The sequence below is a fragment of the Lycorma delicatula genome, chromosome 9, assembly GCF_047948215.1.
Source record: "Lycorma delicatula isolate Av1 chromosome 9, ASM4794821v1, whole genome shotgun sequence".
Lineage (NCBI taxonomy): Eukaryota > Metazoa > Arthropoda > Insecta > Hemiptera > Fulgoridae > Lycorma > Lycorma delicatula.
The window spans coordinates 131858451-131883655 of NC_134463.1; the positions used below are offsets into that span (position 1 = coordinate 131858451).

The following is a 25205-nucleotide window of genomic DNA, read 5'->3' on the forward strand; positions in this document are numbered from 1 at the left end:
TTTACTTCATACAAGGGAGTAAAAACAAGAAAAATGGTCATCTATTGTATATTTTAAGTAAAATTTTTTATGAACAGGTTTTTAATATTTTTCCATATTTATTTCAATAACCATTCAGCATAGCTGTTTCTTTATATTTAAACTAAACTTTTAACTTTATTACAATCAGTATATATTGCAAGAATGAGTAAGTCTGAAACTGCACTCCTTCGAGCTGTATCAAGTTGAATGATTGAGCAAGAAGGGTTAAATATGGCACTGACTGCTGACATTTACTGATATTTAAAATCTAGGCATTTTTGTTAAACGCTAATCCCAAATGTAATGAACCATCAGTTATAATGAATGCACTTCCTTTTTCAATAGTTTCAAATGTTTTAACTTTTTAATCGATTATCCAGAATGATTTCTATTAGAACTTGCCTGAGTAAAAGCTCAGTTTTTGAAATTTTCAATCATAACAAATGTTCTTCAACAAAAAAACGTTTCAAACCTTTCTCCTACAAAGATAAAAAAACTTTTGTATATTTCAGTACTCAAATGGCTACTGTTAACAGATCATTAAGGAATAAAAATTTATCACTGAAACGGTTGAGGATATATATAGGGAAGAAAAAATCGAAGGATTATAACATAAAACATTTATTTACTTAACACTAAATACAGTATCTAACAATATTGTTAATCAGGCACATCTAATGTTACAATTATTTTCTAACAGAATAAAACATACTTTAAATATAACAGTAAAATCTGCTGAAATAAAACGAAGCTAATAAATAAATAAAAAATAATACCAAATAGAAATTTGCCCACAATACCAAATATTCTACCCCGTTAAAGAATAAATAAAAAATGATTTAAATAATTATAATTTTATGTGAATTTCTATTTAAAAAATTCAAAATTAAAATTTAATGCAATAAAATTATTTTGATTATTAAAGATATTTTTAGTGTATAAAAAAAATAGATACATCTTTATATAATTGATATCCTAAGCAGTCTTTATTAAAAAAAATTATTTTTATTAAGATTAGTTAAAGATGCTAAGTAATAGTATATAACTAATCAAAGTTATAAAGATATATTTATAAGTTAAATTAATTAAAAGTGTCCTTTTTATAAAAAAATATCGCACTATCTCTGCTTATGTAATTTAAACAACATAACAATGGAATGAATAATTTTGTTTTATACATGATATTGGAAGTGAAGTAATGAATAATTTTCCTGATATGAATAAAAAGTGGGTATGTATATATAATTTAGTCTTCACAAATAAATGTCATTAAATGTAAAATAACTTTAAAAAAAAATGAAGTTGCACTATTAAAAATGAAGCTCATTGTAAAAAATATTGATGGAATTAGCAGTTTTTTCCTAAAATAGATTTTATAAAAATAAAATTCCTGGAAATTTCAACTATTACAAAAAAAGGTATATATAAAAAAATGAAATTTTGTATATTTGTCCCATCAGATCTACTTTAATACTTGAAATTTTAACTTGGTTGTGATTTTTAAATCAACCATTTTTTTTAAAAATATACACATAAATTTGCTTTGTAACATATATCTTATGGAAGAGTGATGTCATATAAATACTTACAATATGAATTTGATTAACAATAAATTACACTGCTTAACTTTGAAAGAGTTGCAAGAAGTAATAAAAATGCTTTTAAAAATGTTTTCTTTTATTTTTAATAATTTGAAAATCTATTTTATAGAAATGACTTGATACATTTTAAGTTACATACAGATAAAAGAATAAGCTCATTAGATTTAAGAAAAAGAAAGAATTATTACTGATAAATTTAGTCTATCTTTACTTTTAGAACTATTTTTAAAAAAAGTAAGAACAATAAAATAGATCTAATAAATTATGATTTTATTTTATGGGTATTGAAAGAAAAACAATCGTTTTGACTTTATGGGCAAAAAGATCATTTATAAAAAAGGCTATAAATACTACATCATTATTTTAGTGATAAAAATTATAAATTGAACAAAATTATCACATTTACCTCCGAACAATTTATTGTATAACTTTACAAATAGACCTTTGTAGCAAAGCTTCTCATTCAAATTCTTTTAAAAAGGCCAATTATAAATAAACAAATTTAAATATTATTTCTCAAACTAAATTAATTTATATATTACAGTGAAAGAAACAATAACTTAATTTATAGCTAAACTTGATCGAATCAAATGGACAATAGTGCATGAATAATGACAGTTCTTCTCCTCAGCAGATCAGCAAAGAGAGAAAAACAGCTTGGTTGTTTCTCTCTCACCAGGCTAATATTCTTTTATATAAATAATTTTCATTAAAATTCTCTTTAACTATTAAAATAGCATATTATAATTGTTTTGTGATGAAATGAACAAAATAAATCTTCAACCGTCATTGTAAAACACAAAGAAGCAGAGAGAAATGGCTATTAGAAAATTAATAATGTGAAAAATAATAACACTGATTTTAAATTTCAGAACTGTGATCTAAATAGGCGGCTATGTTATATGAAAACTTCAGGAAATTCCGTAGATCATTTTTTTTTACATGATCAAAATAACGCTGTGAACCGTAACGGCCAAAAAATACAGGTAGTTTTTTGTTCTTAATTCATCAGTACATTTAAAAAATGCTGAAAAAAATTTAACTTACGTTACAAAAACTCAAAAATAAATAACATTTGATGCACTTCCATTAATATCTGACTATATTTTTTTTAATATGCTTCAAACTTGATTATACATACTACCTACACAGAGTAGTTTCACGGTTTGAAGTTGAATCATATGTATGTGCATGCATGCGTGTGTGTATGAACATGTGAAATTATAAACGGTGTCTTATTTTTAAATATAAGGAAAGCTAATTTTCTTGGGAGGGAGGTGACTGGAGTTCAATATATGTAAACTTGCATGCTAATGATGCTTTCAATATATTTCTTAATTTTTTGTACTCATGCTTGGGGAGATGTATGCTGATGAAGAATGTGTGACAAGACTGATCAAATCCAATCCCAAGTGTCAGCGGTGTACAAAAATGTTTGATTTTGATCTTTTAACTAACCCGCTGCGATATTTCATCTGAGATATTAATTCATACATACATATTATTTTTGAATTAAACAGTGAACAGTATCATATTGCTTTTTATCCCCTTGTATCTTATTTTTAAATCTTAGAAAAAAGTTTTGAAATGAAGAATGCAAGACATTGAAAAAAATAATTATTTTTAATAGCCAAATTCTACAATAAAATAACTTTAGTTGTAAAAATAATAAACATATTCTTTAAATAAGTCAAGATTATCTATTCTACTTCATTTTAATCCCTTATCAAATAAATTACCTTCCAAATTCTTTATATCACTTTCGGCCTATAAGTTTAATTAAAAAAAGGTAAATTTTATCTATATGCATAATTTTCAAGAGTTTAAATTCATTCTGCAATGAAATTTGAATAGGGCTAAACTAATTTTGTTTCTTAAAAATCACAACTTGTTGCATAAAAGCTTAGCGAATAAAAAGTAGAGGAATAATTTATCACTGAGAAACATAATTTAACGGTGTGGGATATACAACCTAATTTTTGGCTAATAGAAAACAGCGGCAAAATTGTAGTAGTAAATCACATTGCTGAAAGTGACTATTATGACTCAGCAAATTAGACAAGCACCCTTAAAAATATTTTTTCATATTATACCCAAAACACTAAAAGTCACTGGACTAAGATTAAGATTAATATGAAGGAGGATTTGAAAGGTGTGCAAGAACAATTTTGAAGCATATTTGATGCAATTATAAAATCCATTACTTTCAAGTCTGTGGCTATTAATTGTAAATTTTGTATTATAGTCTTAGTAAGATTTCATTAAATTTCACCGAGTAATGTCATGATAAAAATCTTACAAAAATGAAACTTTAATAAAATACTAAATAGTAATTATTTTTCTTTATGTCATCAGTGTAAAATACTAGGAAAACAAAGCAAACTGACCTGAAATCAGCTTCTTTAAATGTTTTATCTTTATAAAATTAAAAATAAACACCTTAATTTGAAAAAACAATAAAAAACTAATATATTGAATACATATGAGGAGTAATGCTAATTGAAATCTTACTGCTATTTTGCACGTAAAAAGAATTAATTGTATTTTATTGGACTAATATTTTTTTTTTGTGAATTTATTAATTTAAACCAATTTCTCTTTACCCTTTTTATCAAACAATTAACTCCTAAATAACATTTATAACTACAGTAAAATTTATGACTGAAAATGGAATAAGGACCAAAAGATGCCACTCAAATGAGTTCTGTTCAATCATACTATATTTGGTAATTCATTTAATAATACCAATAATATATTATAAACAATAATGATAATAATAATTATAAGTAAACACTTTTATGGAAATTTATTTACTTTATATATATATATATTAAAAAGATAACATACATTTTTCATATATTAATTGCAAAGATTTTTATGCATACAGAGAAATAACATAATTAACATAACTTGATAATTACTTCATACTAACGCTTAAGAATAGTAATATAAATGATATTTCCAGGCAGTTCAGCATTTATGGTTATAAATATATTTACTTTATAATATGGTTGTAGCCTACTCACATCACTCTTCAGCAATTATTAATTATTCAAACAAATCCATTGAGCAATTTTATAAATGATCTTACCAATTTCATACTGTTACATGAATATAGAGGTAGGCTAATAAAGTGTTGATTATCGTGGTTGTTGATTTCCAGCATAAGGTGGATACTGAGGATAAGTCGGTGGATAATTAGCATATGGCTGATAACCTGGATATGCTGAAACGAAAAAAATATATACACATTTATTTATTCATTTTGGCAATTAAAAGTTGATGACAAACTTATGTAATTTAATTACATCTGTGCAATTTTTAATTTGATGCGATAAGAAAAAAAAAATTGTAATGTGAAAAGTGTGATTAACTAATTATATAATTAATTTAACTATAATTCTGCAGAAACAAAAGAATGTACTATTCTACAAATAATAAATAAATACTAAACGTGAAAATAAAACTGCAATAATTCACTTTTATTGTTAGACTTCTTTAATAATCTGTAGAAAGTATATCTCCATCTTCAGATTGAGGTTGTCAAAATCACAATACAAATAAAAGAAGCAAGTAGTGCGCTCATGATTCTTACAGGTATAAAATATTATAAGGAAAAATCTGAAAATGGAACATATATTCTGAAATGTATTTTTATAACCTTTTAATGAAGTCATAAAACACATAAACTTTTTGGTTTATAAACCAAAATGTTTATTATAAAGAAAATAAACTTTATAACTATGTGCTGCACGGTTGGTAGGTACACACGCATTAATTTTTAATAATTTTATTCAGTTAAGTTTTTTATGCAACAACAATCAAAAATAGATAAAGGAATGAGGTAGGGCACTGACATTGGTACTGTCTACCAGGGGCATTAGAAAATCTAACAGAAATAAGAATAGGTTAACCGATTAACATTAGAATTAAAAGATAATATAAAAAACGGTGGAAGATTGGGTAGCTTGTAAGCTAACATGCGGTAGATAGACCATAGGTAATACAACTAGCTTTACATTTTTCACGTTTTTAAAAAAGTGTTTTTTCCACATATTCATGCTTAATGTATTACTTTCTTTGTCGAATTTCATAAATTTAATGGTTTGTTTGAACTTAGAAAAAATTCATGATCAAGTCAACAAATTTATCGATGACCTTTAAGGAAAATACCTTATGTTGGCAGAGAATTAATTCCAACTCCATTAGTTCAAAAAATGTATAAATATTTTCATGAGTTTGTGAACCTCACTTTACAAGTATTGTCTTGTTATTTCATTCTTTACGTTTACGAAAAAATTCCAAATCATAAATTATATGAATCTAGATAATTTTTTAAAAACTTTTCTAGGGTTCAAATTTGTAGGGTTAATTAAGAAAAAAATCACTTATTAACAGTCAACCATCATGTGAAAGGGTTGTGATGCTGAGAGTATTACATTTATTTTATTACTTATGTGTATGTAGCAATCTTTTCAACTAGTGAACTATAAGCAACCCTCATGTGGCCCAATGAGGTAAGATGATATGTATCACATGTAAGTAGGCGTAGAACTGTACAGATTCAAGCTGACCATTCCTAAGTTGTGCGGTTAATTGAATCCCAACCACCAAAGTACACCGGTATTCACTGTATTCAAATCTGTATGAAAGCAACTAATTTTTACCAGGATTTGAACCTCAGAACTTTTGACTTCAAAAATCAGCTGTTTAACAACTGATTTTGCAATGACAAATTTACCACTACACTAGGTGGCTAATATTATATTTACAAAGAAATTATTAGGATAGTATATTCATAAATTCTTAAAGTTAAGAAAGTTTAAAAAGACTAGTCTTATTTTAAAAAAAACGTCTTATTTAAAAAAATTTATTTCTCCCTTCTACTATTTATACGATATAAATTTTATTTCAGATCTTATATAACAGTTTCATATTTTTATTATGTTCTCCGGTTTCCTGGGCCCTTTGTCCAGTCAGTTTGAATCCCGGCGATCATGTTGTGAAGTTGCGAATTGTGCCCCAGCTGTTATATAAGGCAAGTACTTAGGAATGTCATGTCCAACCAGCTGTCACGCATGAAACTCAAGTCCAACCACAACTTGATAATAATGTCAGCCAACAGGACTTCTCCAATCCGATCTACAAATCTGCAATGACAGGATTTGTTTTTTCCTCATTCTACATTTCTTTTTTGGAAAAAATGTAGGATTAGGTTCTCAGATCTCGGTTAAACTTTATCGGCAAAGTAATAACTAGATTCTTTTACCAAAGTCTTGACATCTGCAAAAAAAACTGTATAACAAATTTGTCGTGTTCGACACTCTAAATGTATCTGTTGGGGAACAAATGAATCCCGCTTTAGTTTAATTGTATAAACACTTTATTCAAAAACATCTTGTCTGAATTTAATTGAACTGAATTTTGTATTGTATTAACTATTTTAACCTCATTATGTATTACGTTCACTAAATGAATTCTACATATGAACTGGTCCGTCAGCTGTACATGTTATTTCATCAATTGTCTGCAGAGCAGCACACAACACAACAGTATCTTTTACAATGTAACACTTTTTTCAATCCTGGGTTGAAAATGTTTTATTATTATTTTTTTATTAGAAAAAGTCACAGTTTCCAAATCTTTAATAGTTTTTTTTTTACATATACTTTGAAGTCGACATTTCACATCTATCCAAGTTATATCAGATAATACAACATTATTATATGTGAAAACTGTACGTAAATGACCAATGCATTGATCGATTGCATACATGGACCTTTTTGAAAAAAAAAATAAACCTTATATTTAATTTTTTACAAATATGAATCGTTATAAAATTTTTAAATAATTAAGAAAATAAATAAAACCCATTTAAATTAAATAAACATAAAAACAACTTACGTTGCTGAAGCTGAGTAGGATATGGAAGAGTTGCATATGGATTGTATCCGGTTGGCAGAGGCGGAGGTATATACTGAGTCGGATAAGGTGCACTAGTTGGAGCTCCATATGGTATTGGCATTCCTTGTGGGTATGAAGGATATGGAGGAAGGCCACTAGGTGCTGTCGAAGTGGAAGATGAAGAAGGCACAGACACATTTGGTGGTGGAGGACGTGGAGGTGGTTCTTTCTTACCATCTAAAATCAAAAACAAGTTCATTATTAATCTTTAGTTGTATGTAACAGCTATGTTTTCAATCTAAATAATTTATACATTATAAGTCAAGCGGTGAGAGGTGGTATCATCACATGGATAATAGAATATCCATTAAGGTAATGTAAAGAGCTTCAAAGCATGCTGATAAAAGTATGAAATAAATAAGCTTGAATGCAAATTGGAAAAGAGAAAAATTAACAGCCCAATTTAAAAAAAAATATATTAAGGGCACATCTTCAAGTATTAAATCAATTAATTTGATATTAAAAGAATGCATACAGAGATTAAAATGCAGTTATAAATGAGATAATTGTGAATTTGGAATATAATAAAGATTTCGGAATGAATAAGTTGGTATAGAAAAACAAAGCTTCATTAAAAAAAAAAAAAAAATCAAATCTTAGTGATAAACCAAGTATCATTATAAGTCTGAAGATATTACAGAAATAAATATATTTTGATTCTATGCTCTATTTTAGTCCCAATATATTTAGCTTATTATTTTGTATAAAGCATTAGTCATGCATTACAATATTTTCTCAAACCACAATAGTTATCCCGTGACAATAATATGCTGTTTTGCTTTAGATATCAATGTTAAAAACACTTCTCCCACGTGTAGTTTTTTGTTGTTGTGTGGTTTATACATTTAATACTATATAGGACTTCAGACAAATTGAGTCAATATTTATAGTTTACTGTGATTATTTATTTATTCATTTTTTTTTTTTTTAGAAACAAAAACCATCTCTGTGCAAAACGTCTATAAACTAGATGCAGTCACCAAAAGTAATGTGACAAACTATAAAAGTTTAAAAGTTTTTTAACACAGGTTTGTAGGTTAAAATCTGGGTCAAGGCGGTTTAGAAAATAAAGAACAATCTCTACAAATATTGACTGTATCTACTTTCAAATTCCATACAGCACAACATACAGAGAGCGCAGGTTGTGTAATAAACCTACACCGTGCATGTACATAAATGTTTTTGATGTAATAATTAAAAGCTTAAGACACATTACTTGTATGATCGTGTTAAATATTTAACAAATATTTCATAAAAAACAAAATACAACAGAAAAAATTATTAGATTTTATGAAAAACTGAAAGCATCTATATGCAGTAAGCATCTCAGAAGTTAGGCTTTAGTATAAACTTTACAGGGAATAGAGGACTCAAATATCCATCTCGCTGAGCTCCAATAAAGAAAGAGTTGTTCTGCTGGATACTGGTATGTATGAGTACCATGATTCTCATCGTACTCATTGAAAGAGAGAAAATGAAGGGTAAGATTTTATTTATTTTTTCCTGAGCCTGACAAAGTGTTGTTATCAGTACCCTGAGATGATATCTATATACTAAATAAATAAAAATTAACAAATTAAATTAAAACCCAATAATATAGAAACACATTATAAATTGAAAATGGCTGTGAAGTGTGCTAAAAGCAAAATAAAACTGTAAAGAGATATTACATTAATAATCTAAATTAAAACAATAAATTTACCATTTGCCATGTGGCAAATAACTGAAGAGTACTGTAGAAAACTCAAATATTAAGTATTAACAGAAGCCCTTTGAAAAATTAAAAAAATTTGATAACATCGTCTCCTCATTGTTTCCCAAAATATTTCTTATGTTGGGCCCAAATTTAAATTTCCTTTTCAAATAATTTATAATATTTCTGTCAGTAATAAAAACAGTATTATCTAAGTAATTATATATTATTTTGAAAATTGTATAAATTCAAGTTTTTTTTTTTAATTTTTTAACCGTAAATTTTGTTTTAACAAATTTTCCAGATCACCAAAAAAGAATTTGGTTTTGTTTACGTTAAATAAGTACTTTTTTGACAAATGCAGTATATACTGTTTCTAAATAAGATTCAAATTTTTTTACCTTTACTTTGCTTTATTCACTTTATCTTGCACCACTTTGTTCAGAATTAGATTCTCTTCAAGTTTTATTTAAAAGTTTTATGTGTTTATTACTGTTTAACAAGGTACATCAATTTACTGATTTTCACCTTAAAATTTTCTCAAAAACTACAGATAAGGTTCTCGGATCTATTTTATTCAATTTTTCAAGTAAAAAATCATAAGAAATTACTAATTCTGCTCCTTAATTAAAGTCCTAAAAATTTCAGTACATTTCACCAGGGTAGCTGAATTTGAGCAAAATCTTTCATTAGCCATAACTCGCAAACGAAGCATTTTAAGATGTATGTTTGTTTATATGAACTTTTTCAATTATTTTCACGAATAGAATAGGTTGTGAAAGTCTTGGGAGAATTTCTTAATATATCCATTTATTTGTTGCTTTATTTATTTTTTTTAACAAAGAAAATTTTTAATTTTACATGTCAGTAACAAAGGCAGAAGTAGTAGGTCGACAGAAATGCCAATTAAACATATAAAAATAAGAAGCAATGACAAAATTACACGTGGAAAGTTTTAAATTTATCTGTCATTAAACCAGTCACTTGTTTAATTAATTAATTATAATTTTCAGACTGTTTTCTGGTCTTTTTTCAATTCCACACTGTCAAAATTGATACTATTTTATTTTATTTATTTTTTTTTTTTAAAGGAGAAAAGACAGATGATATCAGTAATTAATTATATCATATATATTCACTTCAATATGCTTTAAATTAGTTAAAAAGTATGTAAAAATATCTATATTAAGTTTTTCTGATAACTTTGGATCTAGTAAACAGAAGAGTACTAGTTAATTTCACCATTTTTATTTACGATGTCTTATTAGAAATAAAGTTACTAGGGCATTACTTATTAGTATTATAAAGGTGTCTGACAATGTATATCATAAAATTTTATTAAACACTTAGAAAGAGTTGACAAATGAGGAATCTTTAATTCCTGGTTTAAAAGTTACTTATCGACAGGAATCAGAAAAAACATTCTGGATCCCTGATTATTGACACAGCTTCTGACCTGTGGAGTTCCACACTTTGTAACAGGGGCAATCTTGTGCATAAATAGTCTAGCCAAAGAAAAGTTTTAGAGCTCTATTATAGCTTTCAACGGGGATCACACCATGATATAAGACAAACTCCATCAGAAAGCTGAGAATTATAATACATTGTCATCTAGTTAGAAGTACTATTTAATACCACTTGTGTGGCATATTTTACGAGACGAAATTTATGTTTTTAACAAAAGAAAAAACGATGAACTCAACATAAAACTGCATAATAGGAATAAAAACTAACTGAAGAAAAAGCTAGTGTTCTGTAAGGATTATAACAAGTAGAGAAAAAAGTACTTAGGAATAAAAGTTTATCACGGTCAAATCATATCAGTGAGCTTAATGTCCGAATACATAGGAACCTAAGGACATTTTATTTTTTTTGAATTTATATGTTCATTGTCTATTTTAAAAATCTATACACCGCTAATAGGAACACAACTACAATGTATATAACAATGTATACAATGTATATTAGTAGAAAGCATATTTATCAAACATAAAATTTTTAATCCCTGTTAAAAGAAGAATAGTATTTAACAATACCATGTTCAAAGCACACATTTCCCTAGTTTATTAAGAATAATGTTGTCCATTTGTCTATAAGTATTGAAAACATTTTAAAATCAAAGCAAAAATATTAATAATACAAAAAAAATTGTACTTCACAAATAATTTTTTATTACCTAAGTTGAGAACTGAAATGTTTAAAAGATCATACCCATTTTGATGAAGAGGAACTTGAACCAACAGTTACTTGGTTTCACTTATGTATAAAATGTTTTTAATAATTACGACACTAAACCTATTATCAGTTTGTTAGTTTTTGTATATTCTGAAGCAATATTGAATGTATCTTGAAAAATGAAATATATAACACAATTACAACCTATTCCTAGTATAAATTGGTAAATGAAAAAACAAAACTCAAAAAGATACATTTACGTTCATGGAAAAGGAAATGTTGGCAACCTAAATGTGGGTGGTCTCTTTGTAGTATTTAAATTTCATAAATAAATCTAACAGCTAAAATGTTAATGAATAGATAATAATTTAACAATGTTAGATATTTATGTATTAATGTAATAAGCATAGGTTATAAAATTAATCTAGAGATATTTAAATAGTTTTTAAAGGAATAATTAACTTAATTCATTAGCCTATGTAGTAGGAGTATTAGACTATTTAGTTCATTAGTATAAAAACATAGAATTTAAAAAAAAAGAATACACAAAATACGGTTATAAGCTGTAAGAAAGCATGTGCACATGCACACATATAAGTATGAAAGCAGATTAAATTTCTTAATCAAATTTTTCATTACCTATTTACTCTGTACACAACAATGGACAAAGAAAAGTTAATGAACACACGGATAGAGCTAGAATACTAAATAAAGAAATCTAACTGCATATTATGAAATATTGTAAGGAAAAGCCTGAACTTAAGCGACTTTGTATTCCTATGGATTGAAAGGAATAAAATAATGATTATTTATTTATTCATTTTTTTTTTTAGAAACAAAAACCATCTCTGTGCAAAACATCTATAAACTAGATGCAGTCACCAAAAGTAATGTGACAAACTATAAAAGTTTTTTAACACAGGTTTGTAGGTTCAAATCTAGGTCAAGGCGGTTTAGAAAATAAAGAACAATCTCTACAAATATTGACTCGATCTACTTTCAAATCCCATATAGCACAACATACAGAGAGCGCAGGTTGTGTAATAAACCAACACCGTGCATGTACATAAGTGTTTTTGATGTAGTAATTCAAAGCTTAAGACACATTACTTGTATGATCGTGTTAAATATTTAACAAATATTACATTTACATTCATGGAAAAGGAAATGTTGGCAACCTAAATGTGGGTGGTCTCTTTGTAGTATTTAAATTTCATATTATGAAATATTGTAAGGAAAAGCCTGAACTTAAGTGACTTTGTATTCCTATGGATTGAAAGAAATAAAATAATGTTCGGTATATAAAAAGTATTCGATGAAAGATTAATGAACTGAACTACTATTTACCCTAACGTGATTTAAAATTTCAAAATAATAGGCGGTTGAAGTAGGTGTGCACTAATTAAATAATAGGTCATTGTGAAGGTAAATACTACTGATTTATAATTGTTACAATATTGAAATTAAATTATTTATTATAATTATTGTTTTAATCTTTATATTTAAATTGTTCCAACAACTGAGATTTCAGCTAAGGTGCATATTTATCTTTGAGAAAGATAAAATCTTAAATCACTCTTATTATGGGAAGTGTCTGGCTGAAGAGGTGTTTTGATGAAAGAAATACCTAAAATTTAAATTACTGTATTTAAAAGTATTTTCACACTGACATAAAAACGCTTATTGGATATTTCCGAAGAACTACAGTATGTTAAATATGTAAAACTTGTTCCAAAAGAGCCATTATTTTAAAACTTTTGTGGAATGTACAGGTCATTAAATGACCTAAACAAATTACATATACAAGGCATATTCATAAAGTAAGGGCTGTTTGGTCATTAAAAAAAAAATTATCTCATGAGAAAAGCATTTACTTACAGTTTTAATTTACTACATATCTACTTTACTTTTCCACATAATTGCCATTCAGTTCTAAGCACTTTTCATAATGCTGCTCCAGTTTCTTTAATCCCTCTCCCATAGAGAAAGACACCTTCTGCCACCCCCACTGTTCTGAGCCTTTATGGGCTTTACCGGAGGTCATCTTTGAAACCTCGTCCTCTGACATATTCCAGTCCGCCTGGACCAGGATGCCACCGATGTGAATGCCATGAGTGACATTTCCATCAGTGTACTACTAGTTAATGAACTCAAAACAAAACACGCCTCACAGAGTCTTAAGCAAGACTGAAAATACCTAACTAACAAAGGAATTGAACTACCTACTTGTAGACAGTAAAAGTGAGTTAAACACACAACATGAAATATAAAAATATCACATAGAACAGTAACAACAAAGAAGTTCGCTGCCTAGGAACTGAACCAGTTGACAATGGCAATCTTGAGTTTCTCGTTGTTTTCAAACCATTGTCTACCAAGCCACTTTTTGAAATGCAAGAAGAGGAAGTAGTTGTTAGTTGCAAGGTCAGAACTATACGGAGGGTGGTCAAAAAAATTCCAATGAAAATCTTGATCTTCTTGGTTAAGAGGATGCGTGTTGTGAAGGAGGTTTATGCCGGATGACAGTTTCCCTGCATCATCGATTTTGGATCACATGTGTCAGTTTAGTGAGAGTTTCGCAGTACATGCCAGCTGTAATTGTTGATCCCCACATTCCATGAAATCAATCAAAATGACGCCCTTTTCATCACTAAAAACAGTAGCCAACATTTTTCAACTCGAGTATGGAGATTGCGTAAACTTTTTCGGTTTTGGGAAACTTGAATGGCACCACTGCATTGACTGTTTTTTCAATTCGGCATTGGTGTAGGATATCCACACCTCATTGCCCTAACAATGTGGGAAAACAAATCATCTCCCTTGTCGATAGCGGTCCAAAAATGCTTGTCCACTGCACATTCTTTGACCTTTGTGTTGGTCGGTGAGCATTTTCGGTACCCACCTTGCATAAAGTTTGCGATATCTGAGCTTTTCTGTGACAATCGTGTAGATAGAGGTGCGTCCAGTGTGCAGAAATTCATCAGCCAGAGCACTAATTGTCTATCGCCAATCACATCACAGTTCTTGGTTCACTTATTCAATGATTTCGTCAGTTTGAATACTGAACCTGCCACTCCGCTCTTCATCATGCACATTTGTGCAGCCATTTTCTTACTAGCATAATGTTCTTAATACAGCTTACAGAAAATAACAGTGTGACCAATAAAAATTCAGTCAAAAAATGTAAACCTTTACTACAAATTTGAACATTATTATCTATTTAAAATTAAAATTTGTTTAATGACAAACCAAATCTAACAGTTTTTAAAAAACTTACTTTAAACATCAGTTCGTCTTTGCAACCTCCTCAGTGACTAGAGTTGCTATTTCACACCATCAGGTGATATTACAGCTGCATTTTATTTTAATTAGCAGATATAATTTAAAATTACGGTCAAAAAGTCAGAATGATATGAATCATGTCTGTTCATTCAGTACATTATGGGTGATTTGTATATTTATATATTTCATGATGTACAGAGTATCTCTAACTTAGTTATACAAAAATAACCTTTAATAATGAAAATAATAAATAACTTACAGAAATGTTTGATACAACACTGAATACAGTATATCTTCAAGTTTGATTTACAAATGTTTAATAAGGCTACCTTTTCCAATATCGCAGATGTTCCATCTGTAACATATTTCTAGCCAGATCTTATGAAGTATGTCTTGATCCATGGTGGCAATTATTTGTGTCGTTTGGTGCCACAGCTTGTCAATATTTCCTGGAAGTGGAGGAACAAAGACTCTCTTTAACATAATTCCATACAGAGAAGTCACTGGAGTTAAATCAGGTGGTCATGGTGGCCCAGAAATTGTTCCACAATGTCCAATCCAAGTTGGCACTTTGCTATCGAGATATGCAACAACTGCACAATGATAATGTGGTGGCGCACCATCTTGCTGTAAAATGAATTCTGTGCCCATACCCTGTTGTAATTGCGGCATTAGTGTTACAGTTGACTTTTTCTTTTTTTTTTTTTGTTTAACGTCCAGCACCACTGTTAGGTATTGCTTAGAGAATTAGATGACAAGGATGTTACAGTTGAGTTAGCAAAAAAGAAAGGATCGTAACTTTTGTGACAGCTTACAGCACAAAAAACATTTATCTTAGGCAAGTTCTGTGCATGTTCAATTATGTGATATAGATTCTGCTCACCTCATATATGGAGGTATACATAATCAACATTACGTTGATTTACTTTAGCACTGGTATGGGAAGGTGGCTTTGTTACTGAACACAATTTTATTAAGATAATCATTTTCAGTCACAATTTTGTTTAACATGTTTACACAGAACTCAGTTTGTTTTTTCTTTATCACCTTCACTCAGAGCTTGTATTAGTTGTAATTTGTAGGGTTTAAATGAGTCGATTGCGCAATATCCTCCATACTGTATAACCCTAGGAACATTCAATTCTAAGCTGGCATCCCACTGATTTACCTGGACTACAAATGAATATTTGCCACACTTGTTCGATTGCTGCTTCAGAAACTGAAGGTTTATCCTGAACTGGTGTCTTATGTGATACACAACCTGTTTCAACAATTGTACCATGCAATAACAGTCTGTCTTTGAGGTGGTTGTTTGCGATATTTAATAATGAATTGTCTCTGAACACTGAGCATGCTCTGCACCAGTACACGATTCCATGATGACTCATTCTTGCATGCTGCCTAGCGAGAATGTCAGGACTAACAGTGTTAGGTGGAAATGAAATGTGAAGATATATCATCTTCAGTGATGTATCAAACAATTGTGCAAATTATTTACTTTTTTGTTATTAAAGATTACTGTAATTTAATTTAGAAATATCCTGTAGCATGTCAAGTAACTGATCCTGTTTAGTATAAGTATACAATATTCATAGAGGGACTTCCTACCTCTATGAATCATGAGATCTTGCTGGTGGTGAGGGGGCTTGGGTACTCAGTGATATAGAGTAGCTGGATTAAAGGTGCAACCATATCGGAGAGTATCTGTTGAGAGCCATATTAAAGAATGATTCCTGAAAGAGGGAAGCAGCTCTTTCAGTAGTTGTTAATGGCATAGATCAGGAGGACTTAAATGGCCATATCAGTGTCACTCAGTCTTCTGAGTACTGTGCAGCTGAAAGCAATGGAAAACTACAGCTGTTTTTCTCCAAGAAAATTTAGTTCTCTGCATTTTCAGGTAACAAAGATGAAGGCGCCTTCCTTGGTAAAATATTCAAGGAGTAAACTTTCCCCTGTTTGGATCTCTGGATGGAGACTGCTAAGGAAAAAGTCACCAGAAAATTAAAAAAATAACATTCTATGATTCAGAGTGTGGAATGTTAGATGTTTAAAATAGGCTGGTAGGTTAGAAAATGGATCGGTTAAATGTAGATACAGTAGGAATTGGTGAGGTTTGGTGGGAAGAGGAAAATGTCTTACGGTTAGGTGATTTTAGAAACTCAGCATCAAATAAAGAGCAGGCAGGAGTAGGTTTCGTAATGAACAAGAAGAGAATAGAGTACTTCAAAAAGCTTAGCGATAGAATCATTATAATCAGGATAAAATCAAATACAAAGCTGACAACAATTGTTGAAAAGGCAAGGAATGAAATATTGTGGATGAATACAAGCGGGGCATTAGAAATGTAAGAGGGGATCAAGTTATTGAGTTTTGCGTAAGCATAATTTGGTAATTGCCAAAACCCAGCTTAAAAATCATAATAGAAGAATACACACATGGAAAAAGTCAGGTGATAGTGCACGGTATCAGATAGATTACATTATGGTTAAACAAAAATTTAGAAATCAACTCGTCAATTGCAAAGCTTTTCCCGGAGCAGACATTGATAGCGACCATAATTTAGTAATAATGAAAAATAGATTGGGGTTTAAAAATCTGAAGAAAAGGAGTGAGATGAATCGGTGGAATTTAGAGAAGCTTGAGGAAGAGGAGGTAAAGAAGATTTTTGAGGAGGACATTGCAAGAAGTCTGAGTAAAAAAGTCATAAAGTAGAAAATATAGAATAAGAAAATGTTAAAAGGAAGTCCTTAAATCAGCAGAAGTGAACTCAGGCGGAAATAAATAGAACTGGTAGAAAACCTTGGATATCAGAGAATATATTGCAGTTGATGGCCAAGTGTAGAAGGTATAAGAATACTTGGGATGAAGAAGGTAAAAAAAAGGAGCTATCAACAATTAAGAAATACTATAATCAGGAAGTGCAAATTAGTGGAAGAAGAGTGGATTAAAGAAAAGTGTTAGAAGTGGAAAGAAAAATGATCATTGGTAAAATAGATGTAGCATGCAGGAAAGTTAAGAAGAATTTGGTGGCACATAAGTTAAAATCTAATGTGCTGAATACAGATGGTACACCAATTAATAATATGAAAGAAAATAGGATGAAAAGAAAGAAACGATATTGAGATATGAATTTAATAGAGCATTAAAGGATTTGAATGGGAGAAAGGCTCCTGGGATAGATGGGATACCTGGAGAATTACTACACAGTGCAGGTGAGGAAGTCATAGATTATACAAACTGGTGTGTAATATTTACAAAAAAAGAGGGTAAGTTCCATCAGACTTCAAAAAGTGTTATTGTCATGATACCAAAGAAAGCAGGAGCAAATAAATGTGAATACACAACAATTAGCATAACTACTCATGCAACAAAAATTTTAACTAGAATTCTGTATAAAAGAATTGAGAGTGGAAGAAGTGTTAAGAGATCAATTTGGTTTTAGGAAATGTATAAGGACAACGTAAAGGAAGCAATTTTAGCGCTCAGATTAATAGTAGAAGGAAGATTAAAGAAAAACAAACCAACATACATGGCATTTATAGACTTAGAAAAGACATTTCATAACATAAGACTGAAAATGTTCAGCATTTTAAAAAATGTAGGGTTCAAATACAGAGATAGAAGAACAATTGCTAACATTTACAGAAACCAAACTGCAACAGTAATAATACTGCCCAATAAAAAAAATTTTTTTGAATGTTTCCTTCACTTCATGAATCAAATCTTACTAATTTTGGGTTGAGAAAAACGAATATGGCAAAGAAAAATTTTTATTAGGTCTAATTTCTGTGATGTACAACTGTTGGAAGTATTTTATTTTAACAGATTAAGAGAAAATACATTTTAATTACATATACCAACATAGAAAGTCCATTTGACATTTTTTAATATATTCTTAGAGTTCTTAATTGATGGAAGAGTACCTGGCAGTTTGTTGGATCTGAATCATGTGGTGGCATCATGAGATCGTTGTCTTTTGGCTTTCCTCTTGTAAGCAAGTTCCAGAGCATCCCTACATACACACACACACACTAGCAATAATCCGCAAGCATTGCTTCATTCCAACGGCCCTGATATTTTTGTTCCATTACAGAAATATCCTGATGGAATCTTTCTCCATGTTTTTCACTGACAACTTCACATCTAGGAAGGAAAAAGTCCAGGTGTGAGTGGAAAAAATAGATTTTACAGGATATGTTGCATCCAAGTTGATGGTATTTTTGCAGAAGTACTGTCACCAACTGACTGTAGTTTTCATCTTTTTTGTTGCCTGAAGATCCATGAATGACTACCTTTAAGGCTTCCCAAGCTTCCTTTTCTTTCCCCTCCAAAATTCGGTCAAATGCAGGATCCTTTACAAGTTGTTGAATTTGTGGCCCAACAAAAATACCTTCCTTAACTTTTGCATCACTTAATACAGGAAATTTGTCTCTTAAGTACTTGAAGGCCTGTCCTTGGTTCAAACTTTTGACAAAATTTTTCATCAAACCTAGCTTTATATGAAGGGGTGGAAGAAGAACATTTTTTGGGTCCACGAGAGGCTCGCAACATTTTTCTCACCAGTTAAGATTTCTTGCAGGCCAATGTGTTTGAAAACAATGTGATCCCTATCCCTGCTGCCCCACATGCATAAAAAGCAGCAGTATTTAGTGTACCCCAGTAGCTTTCCTAAGAGAACAGCGATGACTTTTAAATCACCACAGATTTTCCACTTGTGTTCAGCATATTTGATTGAGTCTAGGAGGATTGCCATGTTTGTATAAGTCTCCTTCATGTAAACTGCATGACTAGCAGGAATAGAAGGAAGACAGTTTGTTGTGAAGTAATACAGTTGTCAAACTAAGATTGGAGGAGTATATGAATAGCAGCCTCCTATCACTTGGATCATGATTCAAATTCAAACATTTCATCAAGCCATCAACATCACAGCAGACAAGATTGTTTTTCTTTTCAAAAATAGAATGCAGACCCTTAAGACAATGTTTGTACTGTGAGACTCTGACATCACGTTGGAGAAGATTCCATTGCTGTAGTCTTGACCCTAGAAGTTCTGCCTTCTCCTTCAACAAATCAAGGTCTCAAATGAGATCACTCAATTCCACTTGACTTAGTCTATGCACTTTATAATCTTTTTCGTCAATATCAGAGTCATGGGATATGGAAGACTTGTTGGGTTCTTCTTCTTCCACAGTGTCTTCATTTTCTACTTCAAGCTCATAATTTTGGGTTGGAGTAGGAACTGGTAAACTATCTGAATGTGGAATATGTCAAATAGCAGATGGAAGATTAGGGTACTGAATTATTCCTTTTTTTTCAATGAGATCCCTGCCTTTATAGGTAGAGTCAAGCAGAAGTAGTAGTTATCTGTTTGTAGGCTCCCGTCAAACCATAGATAATTTTTTTTTTCAGCCATTCTCGTAGTATAACTGAACAAGAGTTGAAACATATATGTGGATCCCATGACTTATCCTGGTCCCCTACCTTCATACCAAAATAATGCTGATAGGCACTCTTCACTTCACAAGAGGCGTCAGATTACGTTTCTGTGATAAAAATGTTATTTCCCACAAATGCAACAATTATTCACTGAATTTACACATTTTCGTAGCATTTTGATTTAACAAATTTTTCACTTAAAAGCACTCGAAAACCAGAAATTCATTATTAATTACAACACAAAAAATATGAAACCAGTCACAGTAATAGTAACAGTGTTTATAACCTACAAACAGCTGGAGAACGTTGTGTTTTGTCATTTAACAGATGTGAAAACTCCAAAAACTAAATTATTCCAAACTAAAAATATAGATCGGGTAAAAAATGACATTTCATTCATTGTATCGCCAAAGCAAGAGCTAATCGGTCATTTTTATGGTGATTTTTTAATTCGGCAGATGGAAATACTTAAGAATGTGCTATTTTTGAGCCTGCAACATTTTCAATGTTTGGCAGTGTAATCGAAGGGCTTAAGAAAAAAGCAATAAAAAAAGGGAGTCAGACAAGGATGTTCCCTATCTCTGTTACTTTTTAATCTTTATAAAGAACTAGCAGTTAATGATGTTAAAGAATAGTTAAGATCTGGCGTAACAATGCAAGGTAAGAAAATAAAGATGCTATGATTTGCTGATGATATAGTAATTCTAGCTGAGAGTAAAAAGGATTTAGAAGAAACAATGAACGGCATGGATGAAGAACTACCACATGAAAATAAACAAGAACAAAATGAAAGTAATGAAATGTAGTAGAAAGAAAGTAGATGGACCATTGATTATAAAAATGGAATGAGGAAAGACTGTGGAGGTAGAAGAATTTTGTAATTTGGGAAGTAGAATTATTAAAGATGCACGAAGCAGGAGCGATAAATACCGAATAGCACAGGTGAAATGAGCTTGCAGTCAGAAATATAATTTGCTTACACCAACAATTAATTTAAACATCAAGAAAACATTTTTGAAAATATATGTTTGGAGCGTAGCTTTGTATGGAAGTGAAACTCGGACGATCGGAGTACCTGAGAGGAAAAGATTAGAAGCTTTTGAAATGTGGTGCTATAGGAGAATGTTAAAGATCAGATGGGTGGATAAAGTGACAAATGAAGAGATGTTACAGCAAATTGATGAAGAAAGAAGCATTTGAAAAAATATAGCTAAAAGAAGAGACAGACTTATAGGCTACGTATTAAGGCATCCTGGAATAATCACGATATTAGAGTGACAGGTAGATGGGAAAAATTGTGCAGACAGGCAATGTTTGGAATAATGTAAAACAGACTGTTAAGGATGTAGGATGTAGGGGGGTATATCAAAATTAAATGACTGGCACTATATAGGGAATCTTGGAGAGTTGCATCTTAAAGAATATCTTATCTCATTTGACTGAAGCTCTATAAAATTAAGACAAAAAAAATAGTAAGCCACTAAAACATGAAACCCACACGTATGAAAGTCCAACGATTCCTAAACTAAATCGTACCAATCAAATGAAACCCTACAGCAAATTGTTGAAATGGAGTATGTCACAATCAAAGATTTGTACAAATTTTTTTCCATCATATTTCACATGTGTGTACTACGTATGTGATATAAAAAAAATACTAGCATCAGGGGGCCTTCATTTATTCTAACTTTTCATCTAAAATAATGACCAGAGACAGATTCTGTTCAATCTTAGGGATGCTTCAATGGAACAATAATGTTAATTATATTCCTAGTGGGGAGCCAAATCATGATCCACTCTTCAAAGTACAGCCTAATGTCAATATTGTATTAAACAAGTTTAAAAATTCCCTTACACCTGGGGAAAATCTGACAGTCGATGAAGGGATCTGTCCTTTTAAAGGTAGGCTTAGGTTCAGGGTATATGTGAAAAATAAGCTAGAAAAATACAAAATAAAATTTTACATCATATCAGTCATACAGCAGTTATGTTTTGGGCTTTGAAACCTACACTGGTCGTGAGAGAAATGCAGATAATACCACTACTGGCAGATTTGATAGAATTCTGCATAATTATTATGAAAAAGGCCACAAAGATTATATGGATAAATTCTATTTGGCCCCAGTAGTACACAATTATTTGTGGCCAAACAGAAAACATATGCCTAAGGATTTGAAAAAGAAAGTGGCTATAGGAGAAATGAGCTTTCATCATGTTGTTTACCTAGAGCTTTGTCACTGGAAGGACACCCGTGATGTTTTTATGCAGTCCACAAAACATGGTGCTATCTGGTCTGAGGTTTTGTTACAGCATAGAGGGTAAGGAAGATAAAAGTAAAACCAGATTCAGTTTTGAATTACAACATACATAAGACAGGTGTTGAAAGGACAGTGAAAAAAGTTGTTTTTCCACCTCTTCAAATGGTCAGTTGTAAATGCCTATTATTTATAGAAAACTAATGCAGTTAGAGCATTTCTTACTCAAATTGGTGAGGGTTAGTAAAGCTGGGAAAGATTCCAATACTGTCAATATCTTCCATTGCAGCTCTGCTGACAGGGTGTCGATTTCAAAGGAAAATCCCTCTGATGGAGAAAAAAACCTCCCTGCAGATCACGTAAAGTGTGTGGTGATCTGCAAAAAAAAAAACTATGGGAAAGTGAGCCAGAAGAGACAAAATTTTATTGTCCCAATTGTGATGTTGCTTTATGTGTGCCAAAGCGCATTGAACTTTCCGTACAAAAGCAAATTATTTGTAAATGTGTTTTTTTGTGAAAATAATAGTAATTTGTAGTAGAATTAGGTATTTACTCGTTTTTCAGTTTTGTGTTGTAAAAATATTTTATAATCATTATGGAATAAAAATTATTTGTAAGTTTCTAAAGAGTGCAGGTATAAACATTTTCTTTTGGTACTGGAAAATGTATTTTTCAACTGAATATTGCTGTACGAAGTAAACAAGTTAAGGAATATATGTAGTATATCATTTTAAAGATGCATTTAGTTGCAATTCAATTAGATAAAAGTTCTTAAATTTATACGATTCATAAAAAAATAGTAAAAATCACCAGTCTGCAGACAAAACCCAGATTTTAAATGGCGAGTCTTCAATGTATTAATAATGCTAAAAAAAGCAGTAAATATGCTCAACTATTTGTATGCAGTGAACTATATTTTATTTTTAATTATGAAACTATTCCAGAAAAAATTCACACTAATATCAAAATGTTAACTCTGTTATGTAATACAGAATTGTAATGTCTCTCCTGCTTTTTACACAGTTTTGTTGACTATTCCTATATTTATATGTTGAGATCTTTCTATAGTAATATTTTTCTAGACATGTGTGAGGGTAAGTATATAAGTGTAATGAATGCAGTCCAAATTACGGCAAGAAGTGAGCTTAAAATCCACATAAATGGATGATTAATTTATCATTTGCGTACATTAACAACACTAACCTGTATTTATTGAGGTAAATCAGAAACATCACAAATCTATGAACTCTTGAGGGTGCCTAGTTCTAGATATTGAAACTCTGAAATGTGCCTCAATTTCACCTTTACATTTCCCTGTTACTTAAGCAAGACTGCAATGTAACTTCTCTTAATTCTTTTCCAATAATATTAAAATTACAGTCAAATGCTTCAGTAAGATCCAAAATTTTCTAAGTAATGAAATACAACGTAAGCCATATATAAAAAAAACTAAAACATTTCTAAAAACAATCACATTTATGTGAAACTTGTCAATTTTATGCGTATAAAATCCCAAATAAAATACATAAATAAAACTTATAAATTCACTGAGGCAGTATACAAGAAGCACATACATAAAAAATATGCAAAAGCATTGATATTAGCATAAATGCATTAATGTTACAACTGGATTATTATAAAGGGATTTAAAATTTGCTTTAAAAAAAAAATTAAGGACATTTAATTATAGTAAGTAAGCAGAGTAATCACTGCTGTGCACAAGAATAATTCTGACCAGAAGAAGTTTGATGATGAGATGGTACTTCTGGAAAAGGAAACGCACCTCTACTAATTGACTGGGTCAGGTCTTTCATCAATTCTTCTTTTTCTGTTTTCCTTGCGAATACATAATCTGATATTTTGTTTTGGAATGTAAGCAACATCTGAAAAAAAAAGAATCGATTTATTAAGTACTGATTTTTAACATTTCTAGCGCTTTGGACAAACCTATAATTATAATCTCTTTTCAAGTTCAACAATAAAAAATTAACTGATAAATATTTTTATACAAATTTATATTCTGAAGAGGAGGGGTATGATGATAGAAATAGAGTTGTAAATAGAACATAGGAAATTCTACATTTAAAAAAAAATGTTTATTAAGTTATGCTTACTTATCTATTTTTAACACAGCAATAATCTTAAATTTTGTTACACTCTGCTGATATTAGTTCATGAAAATCATTATAAATCTTTTGACCGATAAATTTTTACAACTGTGCATAAGGAAAGGAACTCATCAGAACAATCACATTTAGAGCAAGTACTGTAATTACTGTTTCAGATATAAAACATATATATGCTCTAATTTACAAGGGTTGTGTTTTTTTAAACCTCCGATTGTGCATCTAAGTAAACAAGATAGGCGGGAGTCAGGTCTGCACATCGTGCGATTGCACCATCCCCCCACCACAACCTCTGCCATTGCCGGCTCCACTGGATCAGTCTCTGAGCCAAGCTACAGGTAATTGAATATGGCCACTATGATTGATGCTCCCGCCAAGTGTGATACGTTTTCTGCAAGGATGTAGCGCTGCTGAAATCCATTGCAGAATGAGTCTAGTGTATGGTGAAAACTTTAAGAGTGATGGCAGTGTACAGGAATGGTGTAGGAAATTTAAAGGGCAAATTGATGTCCATGATGAAGGTGGGTAAGGATGCAAGTCCTACCCATGCCTGTATGCCTGGTTAAGCGTGTTAAGATTTTGTCTGCGACAAACAGGGGTTTACAATAAGTGAACTTTCTGCAGAAATCCCAGAAATTACAATCTCTCTGTA

At 30.4% G+C, this 25205-nt stretch overlaps 1 protein-coding gene across 2 annotated transcripts in view; it reads right to left on the reverse strand.

Moving 5' to 3' along the window:
• Window positions 1–626: 626 nt before the first annotated feature.
• ALiX (programmed cell death 6-interacting protein-like protein AliX) overlaps window positions 627–25205 on the reverse strand; it is a 136469-nt gene continuing 111890 nt past the window's right edge. Inside the window, exons 14-16 of one of the 2 annotated variants that reach the window (XM_075375889.1) lie at window positions 24211–24310; window positions 7527–7763; window positions 627–4848 (exon numbers count right to left, since the gene is read on the reverse strand). In XM_075375889.1, the coding sequence (XP_075232004.1) occupies window positions 4763–4848; window positions 7527–7763; window positions 24211–24310 (423 nt within the window). In that variant the 3' untranslated portion in view covers window positions 627–4762. Of the gene's footprint in view, window positions 4849–7526; window positions 7764–24162; window positions 24311–25205 lie in introns of both variants that reach the window. The other variant, XM_075375888.1, reaches the window with a different exon arrangement.